Here is a 17112-nt window from a genome sequence, read left to right on the forward strand (position 1 = left end):
GTTGCCCCTCCATCTTGAAAGTACATTAGTCAAAGAGGGACATACCCGTTAATTCAAGCTACGCCTTTCGCTTTTACGTCTGAGTTAACACTCATGGATGAGGTCGAACTGGAAGCCATGTTAATCTTGGATTACATTGGCCACCGTAGGAGTTAAAACGAAATCAGTATTGAGAGGAACAGAAACTGATATTCACTGGATGGTCATATACCTTTTCACCACTAGATGAGGGTAAAAATCACACAGTGTAGCTTTAAAGATGTGTTTCCTCTCATAAAATGGACTCTGAAAAACACAACACTAAGAGAAGATGAAATCGATACTTGTTTTACAGCTGTTATCTGTTTTTATGAAATAAGGTCATTTAGGCTCTCACATTAGTTATATGTTATATTTTGATAAACAATTTTGCCTAAAAAGTAATGAAAATTAACTTTTTTTTAGCAGATTTTGTGTACTAGTCAAATCATGATTCATTGAACAGTTTAACTGAATGAATTCGCTATGTTTATCGGACTAATTTTATTGGGAGTAAACTATATCAAGGGGACAAATGTATAAAGCCGCTCAGAGTAACATTTTAGTCTGTCAAAATTCGTAGAATCACATAATTCTTATTCCTAAACTTAAAGGAAAACTCCACCGTTTTTTGAAATATGGCTTATTCACATTCTTTCCTACATTTAGATATGTGTGCAAATGCATTTTTGTCTCAGTGCATGCATTGTTTTAGTTTGACAGGGTTGGCGCTAGCTCAGCTTAGCACAATGAATGGATTCCTTTGTTGCCAGCTAGCATGTCCTGAGTAAAAGTGATTAAAAAAATAAACAAACCTACGTAATTACTTCTTGTTCCCTGCGTATTCACAACGAGTACAAATAGCGATGCAGATTAACACTAGGCGATTTCCTAGGCAGATATTGACTTGGGACTATATTAGGGGGAAGCACAGGCGAAGCACTGCTGCTAAGGCGAATCACTGCTACTTGGGCGCAGAGACGTCACGCAACACATGAAATCCCACGACTTCCGTAACATTCCGGCTTGAATAGTAGCTACCTGACTATTTTCCTTACAGTACATGACTGGCGATGAACATGGTTGATTTTGTGAGAGACGAAGAGGGTGACTTCTCAGACAGTCAAGAGCCAGAACCATAACGTTATCTATTTGAACCAGAGTTTTCAGAAGAGGAGCTGCGTGCTTTAGAAATAGACCGAGAGGAGAAGGATGTTGCGATCGCTCAACAGCCTGAGGATGTGTGCCCGCAGTTGTGTCACAACATAGACATATACACTAGACCTCACCTTGGGGTTCTAAGCATGCGTCAAAACCGCCGCCATCTTGGAACAGGGGTCTTGTCATAGGAAGTAGCTAGGTAAGGCTACTATCTCTGCCTTTACTTCGAATTCATTGATGGTGGCGGACTTTTGTGCAGCGTATGATGTTCACGGATGAAATCTGAACTAAGAAGAATGTTTAAAAAAAAAAAATGTTCTTTTTGGAATCAATGATAAATACATGTCTGACCGTTGGAACAAACCAAAAAAACAAGAAAAATCGCATTCATGATGATTTATGGTGATTTTATTTCCGTTTGACCTGTGTCTACTACATTGACGCTGATGCATTAAAGTGGAGGGGCTCCCCTGTTTCAAGATGGCGGCTCTATTGACGCATTCGTTCCAATGAACTGCCGTAGCCAGTGTGAGGTCTAGTGTATATGTCTATGGTGTCACAACTAACGTTACTGAGGATTTCACGGCACTGACCCTGATCCATCCTGCAGTACTAATTTTTTTTTCCGGTGTGATAAGGTGAACTGGAAAAAAACGCGCCACGCCGAACGGACCAAATGGATATAGGTAAGTTATAACGATAACAGGTTGTTCATGCTAAACAGGTAGAATTCAACATGACGTTCGTAGTCTAGATAAAGCTTCTCAGCATCGATCTTACAACAGAATAAAGACACCGATAAACATGAGGAAGAGAGTAATAAAAGAACTTTCTTTGTTCTGCCTGCGCTTGGAAAATAGATGGGACGGCCGTATCTTTCAGATGTAGTAACTTTACCGTCTTTCTGGGCACATATTCCATTTTTTCAAGGGTAACGTTAGTCCTCTGGTGCAAAATGCTCTTCGCAAACAAAACTGTTTTGTTTTGTCGAGTGGTGTAGATGTAGGCTACAGATCTCCAGAGCAGCTAACCATTTATTTCTCAGTTTCTGTGAAACATTACATTCGTGTAATTATTTGCTTGTTCTCACAACCTTTTGCTATGCAGGTAATTACCATGTTTGCTGTAACTTCTCAAAATAAATACTCCTAAAGCAAAGACACTTGTTGCAGGTCGCGTCGCTATGTTCTTCTTCTGTTTTTTTTTTTTTTTTTTTTTTTTTACGCGCTGAACACCGGTATGTTTATGGAAGTCGTGGGATTTCATGTGTTGCGTGACGTCTCTGTGCCCAAGTAGCAGTGATTCGCCTTAGCAGCAGTGCTTCACCTGTGCTTCCCCCTAATATAGTCCCAAGTCAATATCTGCCTAGGAAATCGCCTAGTGTTAATCTGCGTCGCTATTTGTACTCGCTGTGAATACGCAGGCCACAAGAAGTAATTACGTGGGTTTGTTTATTTTTTTTAATCACTTTTACTCAGGACATGCTAGCTGGCAACAAAGGAATCCATTCATTGTGCTAAGCTAAGCTAGCGCCGACCCTGTCAAACTAAAACAATGCATGCACTAAGACAAAAATGCATTTGCACCAGTGGAGATTTCTTTAAGACTGCAAGGGAAGCTCAGCTTCCCCTATAATGTCAAAAAATAATGGTCAAATGTGTACTATTGTGTTAACATTTTATTGAGTAAAAATGCGTTAGAACGCGGTAATCTCGAAGACGAGTTCGTTCAGAATAAGCTACAAATAGCAGGTCGGCTGACTTGATCTCCTTCTCATGCATACCTGTAGCGCGTCACAGTGCATGCATTTTCCTATGGCATTTCCCCGTTGAAGCTCGGCGTCCATTGACTTCAACAGGGCTGCTTTGAACAGTTTTTTTCAGTGCTGTTAAACTAGACGGTCATTGGATAAATGCTGCGATTATGTCCCGCCCACGGACGCCGGGCGTCTCTGGGGTGAATAGGGAAGTGGGCTGGCGTTAGCGTTGTCGTGTTCGCTCTGTTCAGTGTGTTGTGTATTGTGTAGCACATGGCTTGTGTTTACATCAGCCATGTGCTTTCATGTCATGTTTTGTCTTGTGCTGTGTAGCACACAGCTTGTGTTTTACACTAGCTGTGTGCTGTCATGTTGTCATGTTCTGTGTGAACACGTGTCTTATGAGTGTTCTCATCGTTCTTCAGGTCTCATTTTGTGTGAGCACAATTGCTTTTTAAGTTATTTTATTGTCATTGTTGTTGTTTTATTGTTATTGTCATTTTATTGTTAATGTTAATTTATGACATTGTCATCCGTTGTGTGAGTCTAGCTGTAAGTTATCGGTTGAGTCTATTCAAGAAGTGTCTGCTCCTGTTGTAGTTGTTACTGTCTGAGTATTTGCCTTGCCCTGTCTTGTTTTGCCCCATCGTGGGCTTTTGTTTTCTGTTTTGTCCTTTAATAAATCCTGTGAAAGTCATTTGCTGTCTGCGCTTGGGTTCATCCTTCATCCACATGACAAAACCAAACCATAAACCAAATAATCTGTTAGTAATCGGCTTGATGACAAATTGACGGCTCAATCGGAGAGAAAAGCCTTCATGTAAAAACCTTATTCGTTCAGATTGAGCTTGATTCTAGTGAAATTTCGATTGGATTGAAAGGGGTGGTTTATTCCTTTTCATAACCCAGTCGAGAGAACAGGTATTGGGTTGAAAACCGAGGCCGAATGACTGCGCATGTGGAATGACGTTGAAATAGCTTAATAAAGTATGACACACGGAACAAGCTGTTCTTCCTGGTGAATAAAGTGTCATAATAATTCAGCATTCATTATTTTCAGCATTATTACTTTTTAATAGTATTCAAAATCAGTTGTATTATTATTCTTTATTTGTCTCCATCTACATTTGTAATCTTTGTATTTTGTGAATCAGTGTTCTTGAATACATGTGTGTGAGAGAGACATTGGGACATGCATGAAGTGGCATGTGTGTGTGTGTGTATCTCCTATGCCGACATATGAAATAAATTAAAGAGAGCTGTTGGCAAAATAACTCTTGGTCTGATCCCGTGAATTGAACAACAGTGGGGAAGCTTTTCTAAATTTCTAAATCTACATTGTCCTTTCACTCAGTGTCTGTAAACTGGAGAAGGACAACGTCCCACCAGTCCTTGTTTCAGATTCTCTTCCACAGGCGACTGGTTTTGAGCGTTTTGTTTGATAATTATCTATTATAAAATCTATCTAATTTAAAATAGTTGTATAAAACCTGATGCTTACACATGGCACTATCCACTGTCCATTTAAAGAAAAATACTTACTTCCTTGGTATGTACATATAAGCATCAGTGAAAACTGAAAAGCATTCCTTTCCTTATAAAGAACAAGCCAGCTGTATAACAGTTAATGCACAGATCATCATTGGAAAATCTTTGAATGAGAACAAATTTGGCATTACACAAATTTCTTCTATGCAAAATATTGCTCATCTCATATCTCTCCTCAGCACAACACACTCTGACTTCACAAAATACATTACACAAAATTATTATAAAGTTTATAAAAAATAATACTGCAAAAAAGACTTCAGTAGGAGAATGGTTATTATAAACAACAGCGAGAAACTCTTTATATCTGTATGGATTTAAACAAATCCATTCTGATGTGAAGTTTGTGATAAACGCGCGCATTAACGCAATGACTTGTTTAGTGTTCATGTAAACACACAAGTTCAGATTCATCGACTGGAATTAATTAATTCTGATTTCTAAAAAAAGAAAAATGATCCATGTAAACAAAGCCAATGAGTGTTAAACAGCCCAGAGTGAGGTTATTATCAGAAATGCACTCTACAATCTACATTCCCAGCACTAAACTATCAATTCAGTTCAGAACCTGAAAGAATATGTACAAAATCGGTTTATTTTCAAGTCAATGTGTGACCGCAGGAAAATGAAACAGAGGACCAGGAACAATAAATCAGGTTATTTGTTTTATTTGTTTATTCTCTCTCTCTCTCTTTTCACAATTTACACGAGATCAAAATATTTGTTGTCTCTCGATCTGCATTGGCCACCATCCGATATTATCCCGAAATGATGTCCCATGCCATGGTGGTCCACCGGAAGGGGAGGGACTTATAGGCTCTCTCGCCACGCAATCCTGTTTCAACATCAAAATCCTTATGGAGAAAAACTGAGATTCGATCCATCTTCCAGCGAACAGTAAATCTGCAACTTTATACAAACGTTTACATAGATCAGATCTGTAGGCTACCTGATGATGCCGAATTACTCGATCGAACAGCAAAGCATAACTGTGAGACTTCTTTCTTCTTTGTAGTGATGTGTGGTTCGTGAACAAATCGTTCGTTTGACCGGTTCTTTTTAGTGAACCGGTTGAATCAGTTCACCAAATAGGACTGAATCGTTCATAACAGTTCGCGTCGTTAGTCAGCGCTACAGTTTTCTAAAGTTACTCAATTTCGGGAATGCCTTTCTAAACGACTATTTGCATCTGAATAATCTCGAGTGATTATAAGTGTGATGATCATCTGCTAAATGAGCAACAACGACCACAATTCACTCCTTCAGTCAGTGAAGCTCCCACAGCCGTTCATGAGAGTTTAAATGCTGAATATTCCCATCTTCCCACAGGAGAAAAAGCAAGCAGGAGGAATTACTCCAGGAGAAACTACGGACATACTATTGGTAAGATGGAGATTAAGAAAGAACCCTGCAGAATAAAAGATGAAGATACAGAGGAACAAATAGGTTGGTGTTTTCCTTCATTCTATTTAACAGGCTTGAAAATTGGTCAGGGGTGAGACGATATTACCCCACTGGGGGCTGGGAGAAAATCTGAGTATCAACCGATACCGATCCGATACCAGTGCAGAAAAAAAAAAAATCAAGTATATATGTCGAACTGATAATCACTCGTCTGTGTGTTAAACACAATCTACTTTAATACAGACAACTTCATTATAAAGAAAAACAGCAAATAAAACAAATATGACCATAACCTGTGACAAAAATTATATTATAAACTAGATTAGTGGACAACTCAGCAAAACTTAGCCTAGAAAAATCACAAGAGCACAAAATCTGAACATTTATTGAAAAAAACATTCCTATTAGTGGGGAACAAATAAAGAGAAAAAAGTATAGTTCTAAATCTGTTAAAACGTCTGTTTGTAAAATACATTAATAAAACACAACATAAAAATCAGAAAGATTAATAATTATATATAAGAAGAATAAATGCTTTCAATAATTGTAAAATAAAAGAATAAATGCTTTCAATAATTTTTCATTGTGCAAAAGTATTAGCTTTTTATTATCTATTATCTATAAGTAAATCTACTGTTAGCAAAACTCGCAACATTAGTAACTGCACTCACAACAGCCGATTCCCATACCTACAGGGGACGCAGTAATACGAGTGATTAAGTCAAGTCACATTTATAGCGCTTTTCACAATACAGATTGTATCAAAGCAGCTTCACAGTGATAACATGAAAGTCGTACAACACAGATCAATACTATTGTTATATATTAAATAACCCCAACTGAGCAAGCCATAAGCAAGGCGACAGTGGCAAGGAACCAAACTCCATCAGATTGGATGGAGAAAAAACCTTGGGAGAACCCAGGCTCAGTCGGGGGCCAGTTCTCCTCTGGCTTACATTCATATTGTTTATATATAAATATCAAATATAGATATTGTTTATGTATGAAATGGTGCCATAACATATCACAGGCGTTGAGTCGTCTCTTCACAGGCGCTGGTCCTCTCATCACAGGCGTTGGGGCATCCGAAATCCCCGTGAGAGGCTGGATACAAAACTGGACCTGACGAACGCCATTTTTCTCGGGACAAGTGTCTCGAGATAACAGCAGAAAGGCAGATGGGAAATAATTAGCATAGCTGATGTTCATAATGAATTGTCATTATAATCGTCATTTAAAATACCAAAGCGGTTCAAAAACAATGAAAACAATTCATATTTACAAGTTATAAAGGGCGCAGCCATCTTGAATTCCGAAACGGAATTCTTGTTCGGTGTCCTCACGGTTGTCCGATGTCCAAGAGGAGAAATCTTAGGAAAGGGGGCGTGTTGCTAGGCAACGTCTGTCTTCCAATTCGGATCTCCGAGACGGATAAATAATAGAACGCAACATGAGTGCACCTCTGTCCCTCTAGAAGGGTTTGGGGACATGCTAAGAAAATGTTGTGATTTTTATTGTTAAATGTATCAATCTGGTGCTCTTTGAGAGTTCAAAATTAAGAGCTCCAACCCATATTCAGTGTGCAAATTGAACAAAGATAAACTCAAAACTCTTTTAGTTGGGATATAGTGTCTGTCTAGCGCTTTGGGTTTAAGAAAAGCGCATTATTAAAAAAAATGTATTATTTAGTAGGGGTGTAAGAAAAAATCAATACACTTGAGTATCGCGATATTTTATTTTGCAATACTGTCTCGATTTCCAGAAACGCAATATCGATTATTTTTTTTTTTTGTGGCTATGCATAGACGCACCACTAGCGTAACATTTTGCTAGAAACAACATAGCTATGGCTGAACCCCGTGTCAAGACCGGCTCCTGCTCTGTTCCTTTCGGCATGTTAATCAATGCGTTCATTCACACCGCAAGCAGTAGCCATGCGTAAGCGTCGAGCAGGACCGACGCGTGAGCAACAATGAAATGGGAGTTTCAGCGGAGAGTCCATAGGCTATGTGCACAAACGTAGTTTCGAACTTCCGCTTTTGTCAGAAGTTGGCGTATCAGTTTCCGGTCTACGACTGGTCATCCGCATCCACTAATATACAAACAAGATGAGTGCTGCTGTTGTACGAAAAAATGAGTTCTTAAACACATCTAAGTTTCTAAGAACTGTAGTGGATCTAACGTCTGTTTCACACCCGTTTGCAGTGTGTGTTGCGGTGCAGGAGCGTGCTGTTAGTGCGTTCACATTATGATGATGCGTTTTCAGTGAATAACTGGCTGTACAACAAACACATACTTAATATTTTTATTATTTTTTGCGCATCGCCCAAAATGTCTATTTTGTGCAGCCACTGCGCACGAAGGTTGGTGTTTATCAGGAAGCAGTAGAAGCTCAAATGGCTGTTAGCGACTTGAAGCCGAGCAAGTGCCGCTCAGCAGTCTCCTAACGCACCATGTAAACAGGTTAGGGCTTTCACTTTTCACTGGTGTGGTACGTATAACAGCAGCTCAGCGATCGTTTCCACACCGAGTCTATTTCTGCTGTGCTGCAAACGCTGGTGGTCAAAATGATAAAGATTGACCAAAAAATGTAGTAATTTCACCATAAATGTGTTTAATTAAATAAAATGTAGTAATCTCACCATAAATGCACATTTAATCAAGGAAAACTACAATTTACTTCAACCAGCCGACAGAATGAACTCGTCTCAATTGTGGAGGTGGAAAAATAAGTTATTTGTGACATGCAAGATCTATTGTTTTAAAATGAAAATGCAAAAGAAAAGGCAAGTCGGCTGTTTTTGTCAATTTCAAGTTTTAATTTAAATTATTTGCGATTTTAATATAGTAAATATTTCATCACTTGCTTGAGCAACTTGTAATGCATGGAGTAATAGCCCAACTTACATTGTTTAAATTGTGTTTAAACGTGCATACAAAGAATCGCAATGCTGACACAACTTTTTGTTTTTAAAAATAAGTTGCAGCATAACTTCTGGACTTTAAATAAAAATATTAAGTATGTGTTTGTTGTACAGCCGCGGATCAGTTATTCACTGGAAACGCATCATAATATGTGAACGCACTAACAGCACGCTCCTGCACCGCAACACACACTGCAAACGGGTGTGAAACGGACGTTAGATCCACTACAGTTCTTAGAAACTTAGATGTGTTTAAGAACTCTTTTTTTCGTACAACAGCAGCACTCATCTTGTTTGTTTATTAGTTGATGCGGATGACCAGTCGTAGACCGGAAACTGATATGCCGACTATAAGGGCGTCGCACACCAGACGAGAAGCTCAGCGCCACATCTTTAAAATTCGAACACATTATTCTCTATGAGTGTACACACACCGGCGGCCCCATTCGGCGTCTGTCCGCAGTGCCCAGCAACGGCTCAGGACCGTGTTCAAAATCCTGCTGCGCTACAGAGAGCCATTTACATAGTTTTATATAAAATTTAAATTATTTTTGTCTTAAATCGTTGCTAATGTATCCTGCAATATGCATTTAGTTTTGCATCCATTTACAGAAATCAGCTGCTTGAATGACAATTGCTGATTCTCGATTCATTCAGTTAAAGGGGGGGTTGACTGCTTTTTTTCTTTGCGTGATTGTATTTGTGGGGTGCAATATAACATGTATTTGTGGTTTTTCTTTTTTTAAAAGTCTTATCTTTCATAAACTTCACCTTTATTGTCAGCCGCGCTCTCCTCTGTCCCCTGAACGAGCGGTTGACTTCCTGAGTCTATGAAAACACTCCCTCAGAAACACGTAGTGGGCTCAGATTGGTTAGTTTGGCCCGGTGTGTTGTGATTGGCTAAACTGTCGCTCACGTTGTCCGGAAGGTTAACGCCCATTACCTTTACCTTTAATTTGCTACATTTTTTAACTTTATACACGTTTATTTTACACAATAGCATCTGATTGGCAACAATAGCAACTGAATGGCTACTAATGATATCCTCAAACAGCGTTGGCATGTTTACGTTCTTGATCAAATAGAAAATAACGTCATAAAGCATATATACATGAAAAATACGTTTAAAACATTTGTACTTATACGAAATTTAGGTCCATAATGTTTGTTCGCATTTATTGTAGACACAAAATAGCATAACTAGTAGCCTAGTGGCTATAAAGCCAGCGCTGGCATTTGAAAAAAATAAAACACAAGGCTACGTCTGGAGTTATACATGCATGCAAATACATGTAAAAAGTCTTAGCCTACTTACAGGTTGTGGCCATAACAATTGCTGCCTCTTGTTTTAAAGTGGGAACTGCTTCATGTCAGTAACAGTTTCTTGTTGAACTTGTGGAGATTCTGGAAACTGTCTTCCGTAAAATGCGCAGCACAGAACATAAACACATAAATTGTATCCATTGTTGAGGAAGTATAGCGTCCATGGGAAGCCCGAACACAAAAGACCTGACAGCTGGGTGAACACAACACACTCGACGAGCCGACGAGCCTCAGAAATATGCGCATGCCAGAGCCATGTATTGCTGGCGCATGCCAGAGCCATGTATTGCTGCATGCCAGAGCCATGTATTGCTGGCGCATGCCATTTTCTGCATATTCTGAGGGAGGGGTTGATGCAAATGTGTGGGTCAGTGACGTACCATAACCCAGCTGTAGTCCCAATCGAGTTGTTTTTGTAGGCAATATACTTCCTGATTTTTAAAAGACGATATCTCTGCTTACACTGAACTTTCAGCACTGCAACTTTGCAGATACTGTTCATGCACCAACAGCAACATTATACACTATTTAAAATGAAAAAGTGAAATCGCAGTCAACCCCCCTTTAACAGATGCTCTGAGGTAAAGTTTTTAGACTGCAGACTAAATAACAATTGTATTTAATTGTACAGTGCAATCATAACATAGAACAGACATTACCTTCATTTCATGTCATTAAACATAACAATATTGCTGGCCATACACTGATGAGAAAGTGCGCGTCCAGTGTGGGATACTTGGAGTTGTCCTACGTGGCGCGGCGCAGCGCTGCGCTTCTCGTCCGGTGTGCAACCCCCTAAGTCTATCAAGTTTATGACCAACTTCTAAAAACACATTTAACCAAAGTTTTTGTAATGAACCACAATCCCAAACTGGTAGTTTGATTTTCTGAGTATTGAATTGTTTACCTAAAGTAAACTTGTTTGACTTTAATTCACATCATGTCTTTTTTTTAATATGACTTTTTCTAAAATTATAGTCCTACTTAAAAAAATAATCCCAATATATCGCCTTATGGACAGTATCCAAATATATTGCAATATATTGAATCGTGACCCATGTATCGTGATACGTATCGTATTGCCAATACACAGCACTATTATTTAGTTTACACTACTACATAATACTAGTTATAATATTAATCCCATGGCAGTAAAAGCAACTTTCATAATTAGTTTCGTATTAATTTCTATACTTGAAAGAGATCACATGATATTTTATTTTGACGGAAACGGCATCGATCTTTTATTTTGGCGAAAAACACGCTTTAGACTCATCTCATTACAATTCTAATAAAATACGTAATCGTCAAATATCCAGATGTTGAAATAATGAGTAACTGGGTAGTGGGTTCCTAAATATCGTAAAACTTCAAATAATAGCGAGTCCCAAATAGAAGCCTGTCTCTTTTACACGCCTGGGGTGTCTGAAGGGTTGGGTAAATAAAAGCCGGTCTCAAATAGAGGCCGGGTGTGCTTTTTAGTTTCGGTTTGTTAATCTTCTAAAACCGTCAGATCGTTCTCTTTTTGGTGGTAGCCAAAGCAAATTTTTTGTCCCGCCAAAGCCTATTTTGATCGGTGAGTGAACAGAATGACTGCTGGGAGGGGGTGCTCTCTCCCTCACGCATATTAATCAAATAAATTGACACGATAGTAAAAGGTTGGAAGACCGCAGTTTCACGTGGACCATTTCGATATTTTTAGAGATTAGAGAGACTATGAACAACATCTCAACACTAAATTATAAAGGCCGGCCTCATATTGGCTAGACGTCTCCGGTGAGGTTTGACGATTTGGGAAAATAAAAGCCCGGGCTATTATTTGAAGTTTTACGATAGCCTGTTCTGAAAGTAGCCTAGTTCTGCTTACCACAGTTCTCTGCAGTCACTCATATCTCTCCTTATCCTCCTCACTATCCTCATCAGCCACTTAAAGGGCATTTAAAGTTTATTTTTTTTCATGCTATTTCTCTGCACATTCCTTGCGTTTCTTCTCCACTATTTTGACAGATACACACTGACAAAGCTCGCTCACTCGGGCTCAAATGGGGTGTTTAAAGATGTTATTGGAGCAGCCCAGTGTTAATCAAGAAAATAACCAATGGGCCGCTGATCTACGCGTTTCATGTGCCGTTCTTTGAGAAAGAAAAGAAAAACCTGCAATACTGTGTTTAATGCATTACACCAGCACAAAGATCCCAGCGCCACTAATTAACCAAAACTAAATGCGATGGGCCGCCGATGTGCAAGTTTTATAGGCCGTTCAGACAACAAAAAATAAAATAAAAAATTAAAGTATGTATCGGCCCACAAAGCACATCGGCCCGGTATGCCCGATGGCCAGTCCAGCCCTGTTTGAACACCGTGTGACTGACAGCCGCAGCGGATGGAAAAGCTTAAGTGAACTTGAATTTAATGACTTAAATATAAATTTCCATCCCTCATTATACTATAGTATGGCTTCATATAGTATAAAGTATACACGATTCACGTAGGTCACCTATTTTTTTTCCAAAACCGAAAGGTGAGTGGTTTTCATTGTTAATCACTGACGAGGAACATTAAGATGAAAACTCAGATAACATATAACATCACTATTGTTTTTCAATAACATTTTAAACTAGATACTAGTAGACTCAATAGTAAACTGGATTTGTGCTAAATTGAGATTTTGAACAATTTTTATTTTTGTTTCTTATGTATCCTTTTATTAAATTAATTAAATTTGTTTATTTTAGACCTGATGGAAGTGAATGAAGACAAACTGCATCAGTTTCAAAAACCTCATTATTCCACAAATGAAGATGGAAATGCAGTCGTTTCGAAGACTGAAGAGAATTTCACACAGAAACAAGCTGGAAAATCTGGAGTCAAAGGATCTTTCACCTGTTCTGAGTGTGGAAAGAGTTTCATACGTAAACCAAACCTTATCCAACACATGATGATTCACACTGGAGAAAGAACGTACTTCTGTGTTGAGTGTGGAAAGAGTTTCATTCGTAAATCAACCCTGAACAAACACAGGATGATTCACACTGGAGAAAGGCCTTATACATGCACTCAGTGTGGAAAGAGTTTCAGTCAAAAAGAACCCCTTAAGACACACATGAGAATTCACTCTGGAGAAAAACCATTCACATGCAGTCAGTGTGGAAAGAGTTTCACTAAGAATAGCTCTCTCAAATATCATCTGCGCCTTCACTCTGGAGTGAGATCATTCAGCTGTGATCAGTGTGATAAAACATTTGTTTTTGAATCGGGCTTAAGAGCACACCTTAGTGGCCATGCTGGTGTGAGACCTTTTGTGTGCTCTGACTGTGGAAAGACCTACATTACATCCAGCAACTTAAAAACACATCAGAGAATTCATACTGGAGAGAAACCGTACAAGTGTTCACACTGTGAAAAGAGTTTCACTGAGTCAGGAAGCCTGAAAGATCATGAGAGAGTTCATACTGGAGAGAAACCGCACCAGTGCTCTTCATGTGGGAAGAGTTACAGACATTCATCTACTCTACTTAATCATAAGAAAAAGCATTGCCCGAAAATGTCTAAGTGAGCAAAGTTCATTTCTTATAAGATCCAAGATGGCTGCCTCAGTGTGGAGCTCTCCGTAAACTCATAATATGTGTAAGCTTATTCTGACTAAACCCAACTGCGATGCTTTTATTCTCATATTTTTTATATTTAATTTTTTTTGTTTAATTATAATTTGTATTAAGTGTTTCCTGTTGTATTTGTATATGTGCACTGGAAGCCTCAGCACCAAAACAAATTCCATTTGTGTGCAAGCACATCTGTCAATAAAGCTCTTTCTGATTTCTGTAACTTGTAAATAAGCAAAAGATGGAATTACATTTACTACAGTAATTTAATCTAAAATAAGTATTGAAGTTTGATTGTTTGATATGGGGAACCGGTTTAAATGGTTGTGAACTGCATTGTAAGTGTTCAGTGTGTTGTTCTTCCGACACCCGTATTGATCCTCTGTTGTGTTGCACATGCGCATTAAACACTGTGTGTTTCTGTATACAAGATGAACTGAACAGTAAAGCAACAATGTGAAAATACTCGTGTAAGTGTCATCGCTCAAGCAGTGCATGGTCATCTCATACAGATAAAAGAATATTTCAGAAAACTTTGTTGTCATCAAATTATGAAGGGGTTCTTTGTGGAGTTTAATTATTGTCATTGTACATATGAGGCATGTGTGAAACAATGTCAATAATAGTATCAAATATCATTCATATCACTAACAACTTGTTTTTAGTCTCTTTAGCTGTTTAGAGGTGATGAATTGAGTACATATTGAAGACTTTACTGGATTGAATCACTCTCTGAATCACTCTCTCCTATCTAAAATGTAAGAAATACAAATAATTGTAAAAAAAAAAGTGATTTATTTAGGTATAATGAATAGATTTAATTTAGATTTCATTAAATCAAGGGGTTTAACATTCTATTCATTGTATTGTATTGTTAATGTGAACCAGTACAGTGGAAAAAAAATGTTAATGCTATTTAAAAAAAAAATATGGTAATAATATTACATGAGGTGTATAAAGGCCTTTTCCCAGGCCAAACAGGGAGAGTGGATGAGATGGGAGAGTGTGGAACAACGCAAGTTGGGCTGGGAAGACCTTTGGTCAATGGAAGAGAGAAGGTCAACATATGATGTCCTCCCATCACCGCAGAACCTAAACCTCTGGGTAGGAGAGGATCCCTCTTGTCCTTTGTGTTCATCACCCGCCACATTAAGGCACATTCTGAGAGGATTCAATTCAATTGTAAACTTTACTTACTTTTTAAATGGGTTACTTTTAAGGAATAATTTGATTAATTGTTACTCAATTCTAATTTGTTAAATTTCATTAATATTGCTTGTAATCTGTTGCCACAATTATATTGAATAGATAAAGCATATTCATTTCCACAGTGTACATCTCTGATCTGATACAGCTGCGTACATCCTCATGTAGTCTGCGATCAACTGGCCAGAGACTATTAGTTACCCCCCTTACACATTTTAAAACTATGGGGGACCGTTCATTCCAAGTTGTTGCACCCAGGTTGTGGAACGCTTTGCCTCCTTCCATCCGCGGCTTGGATTGTGTGGAAAAATTTAAAAGTCAGCTGAAAACTCTTCTTTTTAAAGAGGCTTTTAGGGTGGTTAGGCTGGTCTAATGTGTACGTGTTGTTTATTTTATTTTGTTTTTGTGTCGAATAAAAATAACGACTTTATTCGACTATTCCTTTTCTTCCTTGTTGGCCTGAAACAAGACTTCCTTAGATTTCCACGACGCATGCGCGAGAATTGCAATCTCCTCACACTACTTCAGTTCAGTTCTCCCGCATGCGTCGTGGAAATCTCTTGAAGTCTCGTTTCAGGCCAACAAGGAAGAAAAGGAATAGTCGAATAAAGTCGTTATTTTTGTTAGTTTTTTCGCACAAAAAGTAGTCTCGTCGCTTGATAAACTTATAGTTGAGCCACTGTAGTCACATGGAATATTTAAACATTTTCTTCATTGACTTTCTGGGCCGTCAAGAGCCAGTCCCTTAGGCAGCCAATGTGGTAGTTATGCAGCTCTCAAATTTAATCAAAAATATCTTCATTTGTGTTCCGAAGACGAACGAAGGTCTTACGGGGTTGGTACAGCATGGGGGTGAGTAATTAATGACTTAATTTTCATTTGTGGGTGAACTAACCCTTTAAAGTTCTGCATAATTAAGGGCGTGGCCAATTGAGTGACAGGTGCCGCTGCTTTCATTGCTAGTCGTTTGTCTGCTGTCTGTTAGCGTCACCCTCAGCTTGGATTCAGTCGTGTTGAGTATGGAGAGAACAACCAGCGTTGTGTTTCCAGCTGTTTCCCTCGCATGCACTAATGGATGTCTGATAATTTCAGTGCGTTCTCTCCATCCATGCAATAGATGCACACCCTTGAATGAGCGCGGATTTCTAGTTCATACTTGAACTTATGAGGTAATATCTTTGGTTTGACCCATCGGAGAAACTGAGACGCTGCCAAAATCAGATTGTAAAATGGACTGAATTAAAGCTCTTTACGAACTTGACGTGAGATGCCGACTGACATGTGCTTGCCTTGAATCACTGTCACATGCACAAGCTTAGAGCAATATTGTAAGTAACTAATACATTTTTAACTAGCAGATAACAAACAATAATAATGCATCACGATGCACATAGTTGACTGCTTGTATGTTGTGAGAAATGTGTGTGATCTGTGTTATGTACTTGCATACATGCTCTTAACTAATTGCCCCTTGTGAGATTAATAAAGTTGATAAAAATGTAAATAGTCTCACTTTTAGTTACATCTTAAATGTTATAATATTTCAAATGGCAAAAACATAAACTTAAACCATTGGCTTTACTTTTTCAATTCAGCGCGATGGCAGTAGCATATAGTACCTCAGCTCCACCCACGTCCCGCCTCTTTGCCCATTTTAATTTATCTGGTAGTGACGAGAGGTAACGCACTGCCAAGATGGTGACGACCGGCCCCGCCCACTTTAGGCTTCAAAAACGCTCTTCAGAAACCTATGGGTGACGTCACGGATACTACGTCCATATTTTTTACAGTCTATGATCACTACCCCTCGTACACTCCCTCCTACAATGACGTAAAATGACGATTTGTTGTTCTGACTGTCTGAATGAGGCAGTAGACAATAGACAATCTTCAATAGACAAAGGAATATTAACAGTAATAATTAATTAATGGTTTAGTTCATGCGTCATACATTAAAGGAGTACACTTTAATGTTCACTTTAAAAAAACTTTTGCTGATAATTTACTCACCCCCATGTCATCCAAGATGTCCATGTCTTTCTTTCTTCAATCGAAAAAGAAATTAAGGTTTTTGATGAAAACATTCCAGCATTTTCTCCATATAATTCATTTTAATGGAAACCAAAAGGTTCAAAGTCCAAAAGACACTTTCAGTGCAAACTGTTTAAAG

The 17112-nt window shown here is 38.5% G+C and overlaps 2 protein-coding genes across 3 annotated transcripts in view; one reads left to right on the forward strand and one right to left on the reverse strand.

The window, feature by feature from the left end:
• Positions 1-17112, reverse strand: part of LOC120473974 (uncharacterized) — a 152035-nt gene that overhangs the window by 61290 nt on the left and 73633 nt on the right. The gene's annotated exons all lie outside the window — the stretch shown is intronic.
• On the forward strand, positions 5290-15356 carry LOC120473998 (uncharacterized). 2 transcript variants are annotated; one of them, XM_089123866.1, is made up of 3 exons: positions 5290-5380; positions 5813-5929; positions 12870-15356. In XM_089123866.1, the coding sequence occupies exons 2-3, from the start codon at positions 5872-5874 to the stop codon at positions 13688-13690; spliced, it is 879 nt and encodes a 292-aa protein (XP_088979992.1). In that variant the 5' UTR covers positions 5290-5380; positions 5813-5871; the 3' UTR covers positions 13691-15356. The 2 variants fall into 2 exon arrangements, with proteins under 2 accessions (XP_088979992.1, XP_088979991.1); XM_089123865.1 differs by having other exon boundaries at positions 5295-5474; positions 12870-15355.

Source organism: Pimephales promelas, chromosome 19 (assembly GCF_988280905.1).
Source record: "Pimephales promelas chromosome 19, fPimPro1.hap1.1, whole genome shotgun sequence".
NCBI classification, from domain to species: Eukaryota; Metazoa; Chordata; class Actinopteri; order Cypriniformes; family Leuciscidae; genus Pimephales; species Pimephales promelas.

What these genes read in the sequence shown, in the direction of transcription:
- LOC120473998 (XM_089123866.1), top strand. Translation starts at nt 5,872, where the DNA reads ATGGAGATTAAGAAAGAACCCTGCAGAATAAAAGATGAAGATACAGAG. An exon ending in AGATACAGAGGAACAAATAG is followed by an intron (nt 5,930 to 12,869) that starts GTTGGTGTTTTC and finishes TGTTTATTTTAG; the next exon opens with ACCTGATGGAAGTGAATGAA.